At 37.6% G+C, this 21,162-nt stretch overlaps 1 protein-coding gene across 3 annotated transcripts in view; it reads left to right on the plus strand.

Annotated features, from left to right (window-relative positions):
- ARHGEF26 (Rho guanine nucleotide exchange factor 26) overlaps nucleotides 1-21,162 on the plus strand; it is an 83,265-nt gene that overhangs the window by 42,788 nt on the left and 19,315 nt on the right. For all 3 annotated transcript variants that reach the window (XR_009631010.2, XM_060767676.2, XM_060767677.2), the window contains exons 7-11: nucleotides 2,356-2,508; nucleotides 3,030-3,159; nucleotides 6,098-6,172; nucleotides 10,723-10,812; nucleotides 12,788-12,942. Coding sequence is in view for 2 of the 3 variants with exons in the window: in XM_060767676.2 (XP_060623659.2) it covers nucleotides 2,356-2,508; nucleotides 3,030-3,159; nucleotides 6,098-6,172; nucleotides 10,723-10,812; nucleotides 12,788-12,942 (603 nt within the window). In the remaining variant the exon portion in view is untranslated. The remainder of the gene's footprint in view (nucleotides 1-2,355; nucleotides 2,509-3,029; nucleotides 3,160-6,097; nucleotides 6,173-10,722; nucleotides 10,813-12,787; nucleotides 12,943-21,162) is intronic.

Here is a 21,162-nt window from a genome sequence, read left to right on the forward strand (position 1 = left end):
TTTGTACTCTGTTGTCAGAAGGAAGCCAAGCACTAGCTTGGAATAAAGTAAAATGAATATGTGTGCATCAGAGAAGTGTAAGAGGAATCTTGCAAAGTTACAAAAGAAAAGAAGACTAGATTAGCATTTTCATTTGGTCATCTGAAGGAGTGCTGAATGCAGAATCCCTAATTGATTTGCTGGCACAGCTGTCTTTATTACCAGTACACAAAAAGACAGCTACCTGAAATTTAACTACCTACCTATCCACGTGACATACTGCTATGCACTGATGAAGGCATTAATTGTAACTAACTGCTACAACTGCTGTACAAGAACCATGAACTTCTGGTTAGGCAGTGTCAGGAAAGCTACAGTTTTTAGTACTGTAGCAAATAGTTTGTGGCTGTGACAACATCTTATACCCATCCATCCTTTACTTCCTAAAGCAATTGGTAATGTGCTTAAATTGCTGTTAGATTTTTCCTTTAAATTTTGTTGGAGTCAATGAGTCAGCAATGCCCTTGTTTCATTCTTAATTGTAAAGAATTTGCAGACCAGCATATTGATTATGGAAAGGCCCTTCAGCAAGAGAAACCAAATTAAATCAGAGAACATTTTCAGAGAGGCCTCATTTTGTCAGTGGGTAAAAGGGATTGATTAAGAGTTAGCTATTTTCTCTAAGTAGCTGTAGTGAAGGCGATATGAGTACATTTTAGATAGTTTAATGGAGTCTCTTGGGAATGGGCAGAATGAGATATGTTTGATTATTACAGTTCAGATGTTTATTTTAACAAGGAGATAAAGATGAAAATAAACTCTCAAGAAGTCTAACTTATACTGAAATTTGACATAAAGCATTATCTCATAGCCACTTTAGTTTCAAGTGAAACACATTTAAAGGGACTATTTTTGTATCATAACAAAACTTGAGACTAAATTAACAGTCAGTGACCTGTAGTATATTTTACAGACAGTTAGCTCCCGCATGAACATGTGGGAAAAGCACATTCAATGGAAGTGAGAACAAGGCTCCTCAAAGGGCTCCTAAGGCACTTGTTGGAGGTAGAGAAAACATGAAAATGGTACCAGAGTCTGCAGCTCCTTCTGAATTCACTGCATGCACATTCACATAGCAACCTCATGCTCCGGCAGGAGGGAATTGGATGATCACTGTGACAGTTAACCAACTCCCAAATCCTTTGGTTGCTGGGTGAATGGACTTGCATCAAACCTGTATTTTAGTAGCAGCAGAGGATGTGTGATCACTGTGGCCACCAAATAACTCTTGAACTTAGGGGCTGCTGTGTGAACGTGCAAGGAAGAACCCCATGCTTCAGCAAAAGTGGTGGGATGAGCAATCATGGTGTCCACTAACAATTCCTGAAGCCTGGATATGAGCTTCCTCTTCTTGATGAAGAATAACTGCCTATAACAATTAAAAAGTCATTTTGTTTTGGAAGTCTATTCCTGACAGACAAATCTAGAATGGTATGATTCCTATCAGTAAAAGCATGCACATTTTTTTGTTTAAATGTATGGTTTCAAAGAAAAGCAAACCAAAAAGTAAGAGAAGGGGAAGAAAAGAAGAGGGAAACTTGTGTAAGGTATTAATATGAGCTGGCAGCAAAGCAGTATAAGCTAACCATATTTCCCAGTTGGCTTCTATAAAATACATGTTCAGGGATATATAAGTGGTAAGATCTTCTAGCCATTGAACAATAAATAGCGCAAGTTTATTTTCCCAACATTGAAGTTCAAGGGGGTTTTTTTTTGCAACAGTAACAGTATAGGATCCAAATGCATTGACTTTCCATTAGATTACACACTGCAGAGATATAATTTTGAAAGGTAGGTATATCTGGAAATGCCAACAGTTTTTCTCATACAAAATCAATTTGTTGTACTATATTCAATCATTTTTGGAATAAAAGCATGTGCACAAACCTCTGGCAAAGACACAAGCTGAAACTTTTCTCTGATACGATCCTTCCAAGTGGAGTCCCTGGTAGCACAATGGGTTAAACCCTTGTCCCGGCAGGACTGAAGACCAACAAGTTGCAGGTTTGAATCCGGGGAGAGCATGGATGAGCTCCCTTTGTCAGCTCTGGCTCCCCATGCAAGGACATGAGAGAAACCTCCCACAAGGATGGTAAAACATCAAAAAATCTGGGCAACGTCCCTGCAGATGGCCAATTCTCTCACATCAGAAGCGACTTGCAGTTTCCCAAGTCACTCCTAACACACACACACACACACACAAATCCTTCCAAGTTACCTCTACATATTTGTATGGTTCTACAGCCGGTTAAGATCCATAAGCTTTTCACATACCAGAGCACAATGAAATGTGACTTCTAATTTGTTAACTTCTAGGTTCTTTAAGGAGCTTGAAGCAAGACATCAGAACAACATAGTCATAGATGACATAAGTGATATTGTAGAAAAACATACTACCTCAACTTTTGATCCTTATGTGAAATATTGCACAAATGAAGTCTACCAGCAGAGAACGCTCCAGAAATTACTGTAAGTGATGGAAACTACCATTTATTTTTGTAAATGGCCAATTTAATGCTATTCTATACTATACAACAAATTAGTTGAGTTCTGATTTTATATATAATTGTATTCCTGTTTATTAAGATTATCCTGAATTCAGTCAAAGTAACCAAGACATTTTGGCTACACCAACATCAGACTGATTCTGTCTGAATAGCCCTAAGTGCTATTATTTATTTAAAATATGTCTGGGTGTAGTTTGCTGTTCAATCTCAACTGGGGAAAATGTGGAGTAAGTTTCCTCTTTGAGGCTTCCTAGTTTGTTTGCTTTAAATGACTGTGCTTGTGAGCCAAATACTTATATTTTAGCTTATTTGTGCTGTGATGTTGTTCATATTTCCCCTTTTTGGTTTTGTGAACTTAAAATATAGGCACTGTTTGTAGGAAAGTACCAGTTTATATGAAAGTATTAGCTATTTTATACAAACATGTTATAAAATTTACATTTAAGACTGTCTTTAACATTGTATTGTTATTATTTTGCACAGAGCTACTAATCCAGCCTTCAAGGAAGTGCTGTCACGGATTGAGTCCCAAGAAGAATGTAGGAATCTACCTATGATTTCTTTCCTTATTCTCCCAATGCAGAGGGTCACACGGCTTCCACTGCTGATGGATGTAAGCACTTATGGCTCTCTGTTTGCTGTAATTGTCCTTATATATACAAGTGGTTTTAGAAATCAACATTTAATTCCACTCCATTACGACTTCAGCTCTGTTTTCCTTTGAGTTGTCCAGTTCAGGTGAAATACATCCTTAAGAAAAAAATGCTTAAATTTTTTACAACAGTATTAAGGCATTATGTCCGTCCCTATATCTGGTGCTGCTTTCCTGTTGGATCCTAATTAATTCTGAATTTTCGTAAGATTCTTACATTTGCCCAGAAAAAAATTCTTATAACAGTTGACATTCAGAATGCAACATATGGAAGGAGAATTGATATCAGTTTTTTAGTAAGCTGCTGAAAACAGGAGAAACACTAATTTAGCTTTATGAAGATGTCAGTTTGAAAAGTGTAATTATAACATCTCCTTCTTCTTAGTTATCCAAGATCAGGTTAAGTTCTGCCATTCTCAAAACATTTCTTGAAAGTCACTCTTTAAGAGAAATTGTCAGCATGACATTTTAAACTCCAGATTACATTCAAACTGATGGCATTGAAGAAGCAGAAAAAAACTGAAAAAAATAAGAGTATGCCCCAGCTGATACTAAGCATAGTAAAATCCTATTGGTTACAGAAATCCTTTGCTTTGGCTGTTTGTGCCAAATATCTTACACTTAGGATCAACCATGTTACAGAGCTAGAAGATATGTTCACCTATGGCAGTATGGAAGGAGTGGGAGTTTTGTGATCCTCCAAATGTTGAACTGCAGCTTCAGCCTTCCCCAATAGTTTCTATGCTAGCTAAAGCTGCTTAGAACTTCAATCCAACAACATCTGGAAGGCTGAACAATTCCCACACTCCAACATAATATGGGGGTGATGAATTAGAGCCGCTCCCTATCAAAAGGCCTTCTGTTGCTCTGAACAGAAGGAGATCTGCTTATTCCTTCCCATCTGCTGGAAGACAGCAGAATCATCCCTTCAGAGCGCAGCTTTGGCTTGCTCTGAAGAGAGCTGCCAGATGTTCTCCTGCTCTGATGGTTCTGCAGCAGAGATATGGACAGTACGTGGCTTTCCAGAGCCTGTCAAGCTCTAAATGCAATACTTCAGAGGTTTTCCATAGTAGTATAGCATTGGATGCAGAATGAGAGTAGAAGTTGCCTGTATTTTGATAGCACATAGAGAATCTTCCTAATCATTACATTCCTCATATTGGAAATATCTGGAAGGAGGGAAGTAGTGGAGGGAAGAAGCTGAGGGAACATGGGCAGAGACTGATGCACTATTACCTTTTAATCAGAGAAAAATTCTTATGTCATGATTGTATTGTTGTTTATACAATCAGCCCTTTACAACTGCTGAAGTTAGAGGTGCGAGAAAGTGGAAATACTGTGGATAAAAACACTATTTTATTTAAACTACAAAAACGCCACACCGGGGATTTTTAGGTCATCCAGTATGATTCTGTGGTTGACCAGAGTTACACTGAAGAACCTGAAGATTCCTAGAGATACCACATTAATAAAATATGCATATAATAAAATTTGAAAAAGTTAAACATGCAAATACAGAGAGCTGACTGTAATTATTAACTCATATTGGGGAAAGAGAGAGGAAAGGAGAGTCAAAACAGGAAGGGGATGCTAGAAGACAAAGAAAGGGAGGGAGAGAGGTGTCAGAAAGAGGGAGAGAGAGGAGGCATTAGAAAAATGTGAAAAGATTATTATTATTATTATTATTATTATTATTATTATTATTTGCAACAGGATATGTTTTACTTAACTTACCTCTATAGAATGTAATCAAGTTTTATCAAGCCTTTTTGTTTGGTTTGGTATTGTGATATGGCCTAAGGGCTAATCAGTAAAATTTACTACTACTACTGCAACAGGGTATGCTAATAGCAACATCTAGTTAAACCCTAGTTTTGGTAGATTATTATTAGCATTTCTGTTTAATATTTAATAGGTAATGAAAACTTAATAAAATAATGCAGTAAGAATCATGGCAGGATCTATGAAGTACTCTGGGTTGCTTGGGACCACCCAGTGAGTTTCTTGCAAGATGTGCTTGGATCTTCTGCCTCTTAACCACCCTAGCTCTGTTATTCATTAAGTACAATTTTATTGCAATTAATTTTGATCATGTTTTCTTGCCAACAATTTGGGAATAATGATTACATTCGGACTGCAAAAACAACATATTACCATAGAACAATTTTATGGTGTTTTGGCTTCTTTCACTAAAAAAGCATAATATATTGCCCTTGTCATTAGAAACCTATCAGTGCAGGATGTTTGCTTTGGTACTGCTTTGTTTTCATAGTTTCCTTATGAAAGCAAGTCTAGAAAATGTTGATTTAAAAATCAAACTCCTTTTACTTTTATGGAGTTCCTCCAAAACTTTGAATTTCATCTTCTGTTTGATCTAAATAGCTAAAAAAAAGTCCTCAGAATAGTTCACTAACTAAAATCATGAAGGTCAGTTTTGCTTTATTAAAATGAAGAGAGGAAAGGAGTATTTCCACTTGGAATTAGAAAAGAGGGAAAATAAATGTTAACGTATAGCTGAAAATTGATTTGAATGATGCCTCTTTAGAGATGGTACATCTAATGTTAATTGTTCTTCCTTTCCATCTGGAACAGTGCTTTCAGTGTCAGATCCTCCAGATGTTTTGAACTTTAACTCCTAGAAGGCTCAACCAACATAGTTTTTGGTAGGAGATTCTGTGAATGAAGTCCAAAAGAGCTGGGTGGTAAAAAATGTGATCTTCTATTCATCATTCAAATTGTTGCCATTCCTGGAAAAAAATCAGCATTTACACTTTGGAGGAACCAAAATATATTGCTTTCCTAGAGCACAAATGTAGAAATTTAAAGCTGTGTGCTATATTTTAAATTGGTTTACCTAAAGTTTCTGCATAGTTATAAATGGTTTCACCCTTTGTTTCAGACTATTTGCCAGAAAACACATAAAGACTCACCAAAATACGAAGTTTGCAAGCGAGCTTTAAAAGAAGTTAGCAAGGTATGTTTAGCAAAGGATTATTGCTGTTATTGTGATGACTGGTCTACAATTTAATCATGTCCACTTAGTTGAAATCCACTCATGTTTACATCAGGATTAGATAAGACTATTCTGTGCTTCTTTAGTTATTACAAAAACAGAAAATGGTTAACAAAATATTCTTGGTGTAAAGATGTTATTTACAATGTTTACTCTGAAATGCTTAATATACCATTGTCGTAGCCTCTAGTCTTTAGTGTTCAGAATTGTGCTTAATCTGGTACTTGACATTTTAGTATGTGCTAAAATAACATGTACTCCTAAAAAGTAAAATCAATTTTGATTAATTGTTATATCTAGTCTGGTGCATTTGGTGTATCTATCCTTAAACTTTCAATACTTTGAATAGGTGGACCATAACTCCCTGAACCCTTCATAATAATAACAATAGTAGTAACAAAAACAACCAAAACAACAACAACAACATAACACTTTATTGCTGTTCTGCACTAACTCCCCGGAGGGACTCAGGGTGGATTCCAAACATATAAGGTAAACATTCAATGTACAAATACAACAACAATACATCCATAGTAAAGAAATTACCGGCTGGAAGATCATGGAAGCTAAAATCCTATAACATCAGAAGAACTCTGTTGTTAAATTTGAATCTCTGTATTTGGACAAAGTAATGATTGTATGAAGGAAACTGCAACTAATAATAAGGAAGGATGACTTCATGTCATTTTCAAACTTGCAGTTACTACTAGTTGGCCTTTCTGCCACTCCACAAAGAACACTGACTTTTTGAACAAGCTCAAGAAATTATGGCCCTTGAAATGTCACCAGATACATAGTCTCTGTACAAACTTGGTGTTCATAAACCGCGTAAACCTCGTTGAGTCGCCTACAAGGCTGAGAAATTGCAGGATACAAGCAAAGCAAATAAATAAATAAATAAATAAATTCATAATACCGAGTCTTAACACTAACGTCCTGTAATCTGGATGTAACTTACTACATGGGGCAAAATTGCAGTGTACTCTGTTGAAATGTGCCTTACTTTGTTGATTTGACTCTGAAGACTTGTGAAATATATGTTGATACTAGCTTTCTTTTTTGTGTATGATTAGTTGATAACCATTCTTTCCCCTGTAGGGAGAATGGTTGTAGATGTAGATTCTGCGATCACTTTTATCCTAATTCTTATTGTGAAATGATTCTTTATTCTTGTAAATAATTGTCATTGAGTTAATTATTGATTATCAAAATAAGTACCTTGAGAACAGGTTAATAACAAAAACATATTGATTTGATCCTTTGAACAATTATCCTTTTAGAAATTGAAGAGTTATTCTTTTAGAAGTGGTCATCTCATTTTAAGGAACAACACTAGCTTTCTGATGCCCTAAATCAGTGGTTCTCAACCTGTGGGTTGCCAGGTGTTTGGCCTCCAACTCCCAGAAATCCCAGCCAGTTTGCCAGCTGTTAGGATTTCTGGGAGTTGAAAGCCAAAACATCTGGGGACCCACAGGTTGAGAACCACTGCCCTAAGTTATTCATATGTGCATCATACTTGTTTTTTGCTCAAAAACATCTGAGAATAAGAGGGTGTAAAATAAAATGGATTAATTCAAAGCACTGGCTTTGTTTGCTAATATCACAATGTTAAATTATTCAGTCAATATTGTTAGTGGTTCCCCTGGGAATGGTAGAATGAAGCATACAGTGTTCAGACAGTAGAAGGAAGAAGAAATGCAGTTTTCCTGATTTGTAGAGTTTTGCCTTGTGTGGGCGCCACTAAATTATCAGTGATAAGTATGACTTTTATCTTTAGCTTATAAAATGCTTCTGATGCCTTGCTAACAGTTTGCCAAATAGTTTCCAGGCAAAAGATACCCCTTGGGCCTTTTTAAAAAGCCTTTATCTTCATCTTCTCCAAATTACTCATTACTTGCACTGAATTCATTGCTACTGAAGGGAGAAAATAGCTTAATATGCCTCCTACACACAACATCACTAGAAATAGAAATTGCTCGTATATAAGTATTTTCTCTCTCAGTAACTCCAGGTGAATTTTCCCCCTACAGAACTGACAGGGAAATTGAGCTGGGTTGTGTTTTACTATGCCTTCTTTTCTCTCCATACAAGGTTTAGATGGGACATGTCTAGAAAATATTTGTTATCTGTCTCCATTTTCTCAGCCATTTACAAAGCTGTTCCCATTAACGTCTTTGAAATGTTTTTATTTGAACTATTTTGCCACATGATATGGCTGGGAAATAGATAGAATCAATAGAATATGCCATTAAGGTTCTTGTATTTTGATCTTTGCTGCTGGAAAAGGACTTTTGCATTTCTTTTGGTGAAAATGGAAATAAAGTCTTAATATGTTAACTTTTCACAGGAATATTAGGAAGGGTTGCATTGCATTCTAATTGTTTTGTTGCTTTGCATTCAGAAATATTTTTGTCTTAGTGCTTTTAAAATATAAACACGAAGATTTATGCATAAATTACGTTGAAGTCCAGAGCACAACTATTCAGTTACTGCTGCCTCAAACCTTTAGTCATGAAAAATGGGCCACTTTCTGTATTTTATTTATAAGATATCAGTACATTACAGAAACATTGCATATTAAGATGCATGAAGAGATAGTGTGAATCAAATTATGATGAAATCATATTAGAATAACAGCATACTAATTCTGAAACTTTGTGAAAATCTACTATAACATCATCAAACTTTATATTTAAATTCTTATATACTCATAGCATATCAGGATTTAATTTTTATACATTTTAATGATGTTTTATACCTTGCTGTTTTTAATTGTTTAATTGGATTTTGATATGTTATTATGTTTTTAATTATGTTTTAGTTGGTAAACTTTGTTGTTGTCTCTGGGCTTGGTCCCGCATGTAAGCCACCCCAAGTCCCTTCAGGGAGATGGTGGCGGGATATAAAATAATAATAATAATAATAATAATAATAATAATAATAATAATATCTAATTTGATTGATCAGTGCCTCAAACAGAACAACAAGTAAAGGCAATATGCAGAAAATTTTCAGAAATAGACTTTTTGGAGAGAAAATCCTAAAGTGAATACATTCAAAAGGTCATGAAAATTCTCAAAAGCAAGCCCAATGGAGGCAATACCATCAAGGCCATAAACACCTGGGTCATACCTATCATAAGATATACTGCTGGCATCATAAACTGGACGCAGGCAGAACTGGACAAATTAGACAGGAAAACAAGAAAACTCATGACCATTCATAATTCACTGCATCCTCGCACTGATGTTGACCAGCTCTATCTGCCTAGAAGGTCTGGTGGCAGAGGACTCTTACAAGTAAAAAAAGGAGTTGAAGAAGAAAAACATGCCCTGGCAGAATATGCAAAGGAAAGCCAAGAACCTGCTTTAATTGAAGTCAGTAATCGGAAACTTCTCAAAGCACAGCAGACAAAGAATCAGCACAAGAAAACTGCACTACAAACCAGAGCTGACAGCTGCCACAACAAAACATTGCATGGGCAGTTCCTTGACAAAATTGAAGGGAAAATTGACAGGGAGAAGACCTGGTTATGGCTCATGAATGGAACACTGAAGAAGGAGACAGAGCGCCTGATTCTTGCAGCTTAGGAGCAAACCATCAGAACCATTTCAATTAAGGCCAGGATCGAAAAATCAGCGGATGAATCAAAATGCAGACTGTGCAAGGAAGTTGATGAAACCATGGACCATCTCCTCAGCTGTTGCAAGAAAATCGCACAGACGGACTACAAACAAAGGAACGACTCTGTGGCCCAAATGATTCACTGGAACTTATGTCTCAAGTACCACCTGCCAGCAGTAAAGAATTGGTGGGATCATAAACCTGCAAAGGTAGCGGAGAATGAACATGCAAAAATACTGTGGGACTTTCGAATCCAGACTGACAAAGTTTTGGAACACAATACACATCATGATTGTGGAAGAAAAAAAAGTTTGGATCATTGATGTCACCATACCAGGTGACAGGCGAACTGGCGAAAAACAACAGGAAAAACTCAGCCGTTATCAAGACCTCAAAATTGAATTGCAAAGGATCTGGTGGTCCCAGTGGTCATCAGTACACTGGGTGGCATGCCAAAACACCTCAGCCAGCATTTGGAAACAATAAACATTGACAAAATCACGATCTGTCAACTGCAAAAGGCCACCTTACTTGGATTGGTGCACATCATTAAAAAAAATACATCACACAGTCCTAGACGCTTGGGAAGTGTTGGACTTATGATTTTGTGATACGAAATCCAACATATAGATCTCATTTGCTGTGACATACTGTGTTCTAGTGTTAGTAAAATGATGATGATGATGATGATGATGATGATGATGATGTGACTGGAAGTTTTGAACAATATTATAGAAAGAGCTGATCATGATAAGTTACTTGTACAATAGAAATCTCTTCAGCCCCCTTCCTCTTCATGATTAATTCCTGAAAAATATCATGTTGTAAAGAGTAGTAAGAATGCTTTCAATCCTGAATACATGACAATGATTTTTTTTCTTTCCCAGTTGGTTCGCCTCTGCAATGAAGGTGCTCGAAAAATGGAAAGGACTGAAATGATGTATACAATCAACTCCCAGCTGGAATTCAAAATCAAGGTTTGATATTTTCCATCACACTTTTATTGTGCAAACTTTAACCTTTGCTTGGTTTCAATAATATGTTGTCATAGCTAGAGTAAATACAATTATTTGGGGAATGAAGGGTTATTGGGCTGATGTTTTAGGAGAAGGCAAACAAGTTCATATCTTGAAAACAACTATGGTGCTTGAAGCACACACCATTGACATAATAGGACTCTAGTCCTTGTTCAAGCGAAGTAGAAAAAAAATATGTGTTTTTTTTTCTAAAAAATACTAACATTCAGTTGACATACATTACCTAGACATATACCCTAGATAATCATAGCATACTTCCTCTGCAGTGTGTTTCTACATGCAGTTAAAAAATAATTCAGTGTTGTCTCACTGCGTTTATCCCCCTTGACTTCTCACATTTTCAGTGTTTGTCATGTAATCTACTTTTTCTCTCTCAATTTGAAAGGTGGGGTTGTTTTTCCCTTTTGCACATATTTCAAATACCAGCTGAATTTACTGTTCCAAACAAGCACATTTTGAATTACGTTCTACTACATATACTCATTTTCTTAGGCCATTTAAATTCCAATCGTAATTTTCTTTAACAATATAGAAACAGAGGAGACAAAGCTAAAGTTGTTGTGTCTTCTGCACTCGTATGCTATCATTCCTTAAACTTTACTTGTTTTGGCAGCTTATGGTATTAAAAATACAGGAGAATTACAAAATTCTATTTTGTAATAAAGGAACCCATATTGTGGAGAAAACAATTAACAAACTGGAAGAGAAGCATCAAGAAGTAAACTTTTCACTGAACGATCACTTATTGAATCCTAACCCCCTTGATGCTGTGTCTGAGAGCTTAGGATACAGCATTGACTCTCCTCCATTTTTGGAGAAGAATCCTTCCACCTAATGCAGTAGTTCTCAACCTATGGGTCCCCAGGTGTTTTGGCCTACAACTCCCAGAAAGCTCAGTTTACCAGCTGTTAGGATTTCAAGGAGTTGAATGCCAAAACATCTGGGGACCCACAAGTCGAGAACCACTGACCTAAAGGGATGCCCCCATTTCTGCCCCAATAAAGCTGTTAACATCCATGGAACCCTCCATTGGCATAAAACTACCTCTGGCACTCAGGCCTGAAATGTTACAATGTCTCTTTTTATTGTCTCATTAGAAACAGGTTTTCTTCTCCTAACTTAATTTTACCCATGGGACAAATATTTTCAAATGAGTTGGTAAGATTAAAAAATATTCTTGGCTCAGTTTTCAGGTCAGTTTATTAAAAGGGAATTTAAAAGTTATTCGGGAATTATTGGAAAATTGTGGGAGGAGTTTTTTTAAAAAATCCAAATAAAATCTAGAAAAATAGAGTTTGGAATGTAAGCAGGTATATGTTTTAAGATAATTTTATTTCATATGGAAGGTGTGTTTGCTTATTATAGGCAAAGGCAAAAATAGGTTTTAAAGACGTTGACATATTTTTCATTTTTTTGCAATAGTAATAACACAAGACCTTCATGGCTGCTTGTTATTATGTTATTGTCTTTTATTCTTAACATAAACCAGATAGTTTATGGATTAGAAGAAAATTATTGCAAGAATATTAGAGAGCATCTTTTCTCCTTTGTTGCTAAGATTGTAGGCTTTGAAAGAACCCATAGTTTATTGGGTTGTTGTAAGTTTTCTGGGTTGTATGGCCATGTTAAAAAAGCATTCTCTCCTGACTTTTCACCTGCATCTATGGAAGGCATCCTCAGCGGTTGTGAGGTCTCACAGCCTCTGAGGATGCCTGCCATAGATGCAGGTGAAACGTCAGGAGAGAATGCTTCTGAAACATGGCCATACAGCCCAGAAAACTCACAACAACCCAGTGATTCTGACCATGAAAGTCTTTGACAATCCATAGTTTATTGTTTGCATATCTGTGTTTCTCTGGAGAAATCCTACAGATTTTTTTTGTAAGAATTAAATATCAATATTCTTCCTTTGTAGCCATTTCCGCTGGTTTCCTCTTCCCGGTGGCTAGTGAAACGGGGTGAATTAATGGCCTTTGTGGAAGACACAGGACTTTTCTCTAAAAGAACCTCTAAGCAACAAGTTTACTTCTTCCTCTTTAATGATGTCCTCATCATCACAAAAAAGAAAAGGTAAGTAAATAACACTGTTTTGTGCCAGAGAATTACAGTAACAAAATAGCTGCCTTACCTCCCTCTTTGGATATTGATTGAGCACAGAATTGTGCAGAGCATTTGTGGCTGCATATGCAAATTCTAGAATACCTGAGGCAACTCATGCCAAGTCCCCAGACAGATCATTTAGAGAAAAGAATAGTATGGAGACAAGAATAGTAATAAGTACTGGGTTCCTCCAGACTAATGAATAATTCTAAGATATCTCAGGGTGTTCTCTTATGGAGTTTCATAATGTTTAATGGTTGCATCCTACTCTCACTATATTTTGAACCTGGTTTGTTGCTGGTTGCAGCATTACCCCTGACCTTTGCAATTCTCTTCAATAACTTTTTTTCTCTTACTTGAGATTGGATGTGGATGTGGCTTCCTGCCATCACACCCATCCCTGTGATGCACCTAATACTGCCCCATATTTTCTTCTCTGTCTTCCTGTTTAAAAATAAGGTGCAGGAAAAAGAAACATTTAGTTTAAAATGTCATGAGTTGGACTCGCTCCTCCCCAAATAAACATACAGTGGGAAGAACTAAGAAAGTAGATACAGATTCATTATGGTCACTTCTCCCCTGATGATAACTCTCCTCTGAAGAAAGCTAGGGGACTAATGATTGAATATGGCTTTGATTTGAACATGTCTAAAAATAGCTCTCTCCAATATATGTAGAAGAGAACACTGCTCTTTTCTAAAATATTTTATCTGCTTAATCAGGACAAGCATTTATCTGACCTTCCCAATGTACATTTGCACAGTGGTTAAATTTAAAATTAACCAATCATAGATGTTTAGTACATGGCAGATTTGTCTTGGGAACTACTTATGCACTGGTTTAACATATCATGTGCATTTTAAAGAAAGCTTTTGCAAATACTTTACATACCAGAGGTATCATTAAAAGAATTACATATGACTCGTATATTGTGCAAGAAAGCTTAAAGGCATCTGAGCAATGAGACAAAACTTAGGTATAGTTATAAAAAGTAGTAAGAAGATAAAAATGCAACCAGTCAGTGGAATTTGTAATCCATCTTTAAGGGCTTTGTCCATATATATAGTTAGAGAGGAGGGGGGGGGGGTAGTTTGAAGAACTAATTCAGGAGTTTCATATTGGATTATATATGTGCACAATAAAATAATTTGAATATGATTGATCTGTAGAAGTAATTAAAGAAATTTGACTTTATACATGTAATAAAGCATGAGTCTTAAATCAGGGGCGGGCTTCCTTTGTCAATTGTAGATGAAGTACCCCATCCCACCCTGTAAGGTGTCTGGGACATTTGGTAACTAGAGTCCTGTATCAAAGCCAGAGGCTGACTACTCCTGGCTTAAATGTTACTTCCATTCCCTCGTGTATATTATGGTTATATGCTCCTAGTCATACTATACTAGATAACTATACTTTGACATTAGGAAAGTAAGACTAAGTTCCAAACTTTAGGAAAATTCTCCCATTTGATTTAACTATGGAGTGTCTCCATTTGAGATCTCAATTGGATGTAGAGGCCAAGGAGAATGCATGTTACTGTATACTAGTCACCTCTGTTCTCTTCCTAGGGATAATCTGAAAGATGAAAGTAACACTCAGAGTTAGCTTTAAAGGAAAGAGGAATTTGTCCTTAAAAAAAAAAAGCTGCTCACTTCATCTATTATTTTGTAATTTGGACTGGTTCTGGTTTCAGTAGATGGTGCTGCTAAGTGTCTTAAAGTTGTTACTGTCTCATGACAACTCCTTAGAACACGTGCTGTTAAGATGACCACAGATTGGCATTTAATGCAGTGCCCTGATAATCTCCTGAGTTCTTTCATTGGTTTGTACCCTCAAGTTTTCTGGCATATGGCACCCTTAAGGCAAACTGTCACAAAGTTTTCTTGGGAAGATTTGTTAACAGCTTGTAAACTGGCTGGGATTTCTGGGAGTTATAGGCCAAAAACATCTGGGGGCCCCAGGTTGAGAACCACTGTGATAGAGGGCTTGTCTTTGCCTTCCTCAGAGTGTAACTTGCCCAAGATTACCAAGTAGATTTCCATGGCCGAGCAGGGTTTCCGATCCTGGTCTCCTGGAGTGCTAGTACAATACATTGGTTCACATCTGCTTTGTATTACCAGTTATTAAATCACAATATTTGTTTTTGAGCTTGGTACAGGACCAAATCTGAAAGTGCTTCCCTTTGCACAGGGCAGATTTGCCAAGGTGTTTTTTTTCTGATTTCCCCATTCCCCTGCAATGTCCATTATTCATCCCAAATTGTTCTAGAGGGTCCCCTGAGTAGTATGGCAATAGGAAAGGGAGAGGAAAGGGATGAAAGTCCTGTTGCCAAGGGAAAATCAGCTCACTCTCTTCTGGGTCCAAATCATACAGTGATTTCATATTTTTGGAGACCTGTAGCCATTATGTGCAATTAAGTACTTGCCTGGAGTTAGTAGCAATTAGTCATGTCATGAAAGTGAGCACTAACATTTCTCAGCCATCATATCAATCTTACAAGAGCAGTGCATCATTGTATGTTTTGGCTCTGGCACTGAAGTACAGATTTCCAACTGAAAAAAGTGCCAGGACTTTATTGTGTTAGCCTTACTTTGCCTTCAGAACAGGAGAAGCAACAGAAATGATGGAGTCTTCTCCTCTTGACCCAGAGAAAGGAAGCTGTGAAGCTATGAAAGCAAACTTTCCCATCTTAGAAAGGCATACAAAAGCATTTACTGCTTCTCATTTATTCTTTCTGGGGATATGGCACTTAATTTGGTGCATTTTTAAAAATTGTGTCAGAAGTGACACAATTCTGACACATTTGAGAAACTGAGAAACTGCAAATCACTTCTGGTGTGAGAGAATTGGCTGTCTGCAGGGACATTGCCCAGGGGACGCCCAGATGTTTTACCATCCTGTGGGAAGCTTCTCTCCTGTCCCTGCATGGGAAGTTGGAGTTGACAGACAGGAGGTCACCCCATCTTGTGGATTTGAACTGCCGACCTTCGGGTCAGCAGTTCAGCTGGCACAAGGGTTTAAGGTTTTAACACAGCTCCACTGGTGGTAGTGGAATATAAAATGTGCTTGGTGGAAGCACTCCGAGGTTCTTACATTCATAGTTTTGGATAGAAATAATGGCACCTTTCGCTTATTCGCGTTATTTTTCTTATATTTCTCAGTATGTTTTTTTTTTAAAAAAAAAAATAGAATTCAAGAGAAATATCCTTAAAAGGATTCTTATGAAAGGGATAGCTTAGCTCACTTGGGAGGCTTTGTTGGATGAAGAACTATACACATGTACAGTGATTTCCCTCAGAGATACTGAAGAATGAGTGAAATTTTGTCCTGAAAATTCAACATATTTACTTTGACCTGGTCTCCCATGTGTATGATAATTACATTATTATCACTATTTTTTTATTTCATACTGCTCTGAACACTCATTAACAGAAATACAGATACCTGTCAAAGTGGGTTGCACATGTTTCAAGAAATTCTATATTTTTTTGACATTTGGGTTATTAAATATTTTTACTTCATGATTTACAATCCCCTCAGGATATCGCTAAAATTTTCTCGTTCTCTTCCTCTCTCTTTCTCTCTTGTGGCTTGTCAGCTCCTGAGATAATCCCTGGCTGTGGAATGCAGCTGGACTTCTTAAATATGAAGCCAGCCAAAGGTCAAGTCATACTTTGGAATGCTACCTGTCCACAGCTGCTGGCTAAAACATGGCTTGTGCTACATTCACCAGAAAGAAATGTCAAAATAATTGTTAAAGCCCTTTCCCAATTAAACCAATACTAAAATTCTTTAATTGATCTATAAGGCTTACAGAGCTCCAATATAGAGAATTAAAACAAGGCAAAACTGTAAGCCAAAACGTGTTGCAGCCTTTGCTGATCTGTGCGTTTTAATAAAAGAACTTCTCGGCTCGCAAGAAAAGAAAAATAAGAGGAGAGGTGTACATGAGAAGAAACTGCACTTGTGTTCTTTGGCATCAAATTTGGAATATAGGGAGTACATGAAAAAGAGGCCTCTGCTTATGGCCAGATGGGGTATTATTCTTCTCCAGTGCTTTCAGATTGTACTTGGTTTTTGATACAGAATCTGCTAGCCATGTTCTCTCGAGGGACATCAGTTTTGTTTCTGGTATTTCTAGACTTCCAGAAAGGGCTTCTGAGACAGTGAACAAACAAAAACTAATACAATAATACAGAACTAAAAGCATTTAAAAACACATTAAAATTGAAAGTTTTTTTTTTAAAAAAAATAGTCTTCAATGAATCTTAAAATACAGCTTAAAACAACAGTTTCAAGCATTAAAAGCCATGTTTTGGATCCATGCTGGCAACTAAAAACAAATGGAATGGTTTTGCTGATGGTAGCAGGAGAGAGCCAAAATTGTGTATTATTTTTTTTTTATTTAAAACATTTATAGTCCACCCTTCTCACCCTGAAGGGGGAGCCCCCAGTGGCGCAGTGGGTTAAACCCCTGTGCCGGCAGGACTGAAGACCGACAGGTCGCAGGTTCAAATCCGGGGAGAGGCGGATGAGCTCCCTCTATCAACTCCAGCTCCTCATGCGGGGACATGAGAGAAGCCTCCCACAAGGATGATAAAAACATCAAATCATCCAGGCGTCCCCTGGGCAACATCCTTGCAGATGGCCAATTCTCTCACACCAGAAGTGACTTGCAGTTACTCAAGTCACTCCTGACACGACCAAACAAACCCTGAAGGGAACTCAGGGCAGAGCACAACATACAAATGGCAAACATTCAATTCCGGGACATGAATTCATTATATGAATACATAAACATTAAAAACATGTCTCAGCATTAAAATATGCTGTTTAAAACTGTCTTGATCATCTGCGTCTAATCTAATTGGCCTGGTAAGGTTTCCTATTGCTGCTTTATTGCACTGTCCCAAAAGCTTGGTCCTACAGCCAAGTTTTTACCATCCTTTTGAAGGACAGGAGGAAGGGGCTGATCTGATCCATAACTGAGGGCAATCACCAAGAAGGCCCTCTCTCTCGTCTCCACCAATCGCGCCTGTGACAATGGCGGGACAGAGAGCAGGGCCTCTTCAGAGGATCTTAATCTCCATGATGGTTCATAGGGGGGGATGCTTCGGACAGGTAAATTGGGCTAGGGCCGTTTAAGGCTTTATAAGCCAAAGGCAACACTTTGAATTGTACCCGGTAGCAAACTGGCAGCCTGTGGAGCTGGCATAATATGGGAGTTGTATGTCCCCTGAATGCCGCCCCAGTTAGTAACCTAGCTGCCTCTTGTTGGACTATTTGAAGCTTCCGAACAGTCTTCAAAGGCAACTCCACATAGAGTGCACTGCAGTAGTCTATCCTGATAGAGTGTGTGGACCACTGTGGCCAAGTCTGGCTTCCCAAGGTAAGAGTGCAGCTGGTGAACAAGGTTTAATTGTGCAAAAGCTCCCCTGGCCATCGCCGTAACCTGGGATTCCAGGCTCAGCGATGAGTATTATGTTAAGCTTGGGACTGGAGAATAGAGTTCAAATCCCCATTCAGCTATGAAAACCCACTGAGTAATTGTGAAGAAGTCACACTCTCTCAGCCTCAGGCAAAGGCCATCTCCCCTATGAAAGAATATTGCCAAGAGAAACTCCACAATAGGTTTGTCTTGTGTTCATCGTAAGTTGGAAACTGCTTGAAGGCATACAACAAAAACAAGAGGATGAGAACTTGGAACTAATTATATAGATTGTGTGTACATAATAAACAAGTTTTTTTTACATATACTCACTAAAGTTAGACTTACTTGCAAAATCTAGGAAACTGATTATTTATGCATATTTTTCCTGTATCATTTTTCTTGGAATAAATATTCCACAAAGCCTCATAGACTGTACTGGAACTGGTGGAGCGTGATTTCCAGTCATTTGTGGTAGAGGCTATGGTTTGCAATTCATTCTGTGAATGTCTCTAACAACCCCGAAATGGCTGAACTGGAGGGGTTTGCATAGCTTACAAGATGGGCATTAAGAGATGTAACTATGGCAATGTAGCAATGTGAAACATATACATCTCCTAATGCATGATGTTGGCTACATATACACACACACAAACACATCTCTATATCTGAATCTGTATATGAGATTCTGATCTGTGTATACAAGCTTGTGTGTGTGTTATGTAATTATTTTCTAATGGTTGATTTAAAGTGAGTATTCTGTGACAATGGAGAACTAACCTGATTGATGGGGCAATAGGATTGGAAATGGCAACTTGCTGAAAGAAAAGTCTTTATTGATCAGGTGGCTTTGACTTTCCTGGCTGTATGTTGTATGGAAGCATTTTTGTTCAGTAATCATTCTCGGTAATCAGAAAACATGTGTTTTCCTTTAGAAAGTATGTGCTTTAGGACAAGAATAGGTAACATGCTGCTCATGGCAACATATGACCCATGGCCATTGCAACACGTTTGTTTTAAAATAAAGCACTGCATTTGCGTAAAAATGTCGATTTCCTTTTTATGCTGGCAGTCCAAAAAATTTTGGTTGTTGCCTTTATCTAGTAAACAATTTATTCTGTTCAGTTACTTAACAGTTCAACTCTTTGACCTGCTTTTTAAGCAGGAAACAATGAAAGCAGGAGTGGTAGAGGAAAGGCAGTCACCACCATGGCAGCATATTGTCAAAATGTGATATGACTCATGCTGTTAACTGACCATGGAATGTGGTTTAACCCAGTGCCCTGATTTTTCCCCTAGTCCTTTCATTGGTGTGTGTCTTCAAGTCATTTGTGATGTGTGGTGTCCTTAAAGCAAACTGCCACTGCTGGCAAGATTTGTTCAGAGAGTTCTGCTTTTGCCTTTTTCTGAACTTAAAAAGTCATCCAGTGCTCGCATAGTATTCAGAGGAGCTCCCAGTGGCACAGTGAGTTACAGCTATGAGCTGCTGAACTTGCTGACCAAAAGGTTGGCAGCTCGAATCTGAGGAGCAGGGTGTTAGCCCCAGCTTCTGCAAACCTAGCAGTTTGAAACATGCAAATGTGAGTAGATCAATAGGTACCGTTCCGGTGGGGAAGGTAACGGTGCTCCATGCAGTCAGGCTGGCCACATGACCTTGGAGGCGTCTACAGACAGTGCCGGCTCTTCGGCTTAGAAATGGAGATGAGCACCAACCCCCAGAGATGGACATGACTGGACTTAATGTTAGGGAAAACCTTTACCTTTACCTTTTTCTCTTTAGACATTTCTATATGTTCTAGGTGTTTCCAATTGTTGTTAAAGTATTGGTGAGTATTAGGCAGGTAGTGTTGGTATTTAGTGTTGTGCAGCATGCAAATTCTATTCAATGTCCCAAGCCCAAATGCAAAAGACTCACAGACGAGAGGAAAAATGAACAGAAAAATCTTTACTCTTAATAGTAGAGATGGAACATAAACTTGCAATGTTGCATACAAAAAACCAAACAGTGTAAGAAACTTACATAGTCCTTGTAAGTAACACAAAATAAGGCATCTTCATCTTAATTCAAATGAGAGAGCAAAACATAAACCTTGAAGAAACAGCTATTCCACCATATCTTCCTCTAGAGCAGCATAACAGCTTCTCTCCAAACTGCTCCCCAGAGCAGGGCCTTTGAGCATAGATCTCCTCAGAGAAAAAAAACTCTTCACCACCCCAACTGTATTAAAAAAAAAAAACCTCATACAGTTATACCCCATCGAGTGTGGTCTAAACTTGCTGGTTGACCTACATTACCAGCTGCATATAATAATTCTCATCATAAGGTTTTTCTTCAACGCACACACACTTGGTCCTGCTACAACTTACTGTAACATTTAGCTCTATGAGTGATTTTTAACAGAAGTTATTTCTTCTATCTGAGATTTTAAGGATACTTCGTTTGTTGATTTGGTGCATTGATTTTACTTTAATATTTGTTTGCTTTTTTGTTAAAATCTTTGGGATGCCTTGTGTGGGCCACATAGCGAATGTAAATATTTTTAAGATTGATAAATATAAAGAAGTCCTAGTTTTTGTGCAATCAGAATTTGAATCTCCAGTTTATTATGAAAAGATATGTAGTCATAGAATGTGTGTGTGTGTGTGTGTGTATTCTGAAGTAAATAATATACCGCTAAGCTTCCAAGTAAAAGATTAAGTATCATAGCATTCTGGCAATGGATATGTAAGTGTCAGTTCCCCAAGGCTTAAAAATTTATGAT

Source organism: Anolis sagrei, chromosome 3 (genome assembly GCF_037176765.1).
Source record: "Anolis sagrei isolate rAnoSag1 chromosome 3, rAnoSag1.mat, whole genome shotgun sequence".
NCBI lineage: Eukaryota > Metazoa > Chordata > Lepidosauria > Squamata > Dactyloidae > Anolis > Anolis sagrei.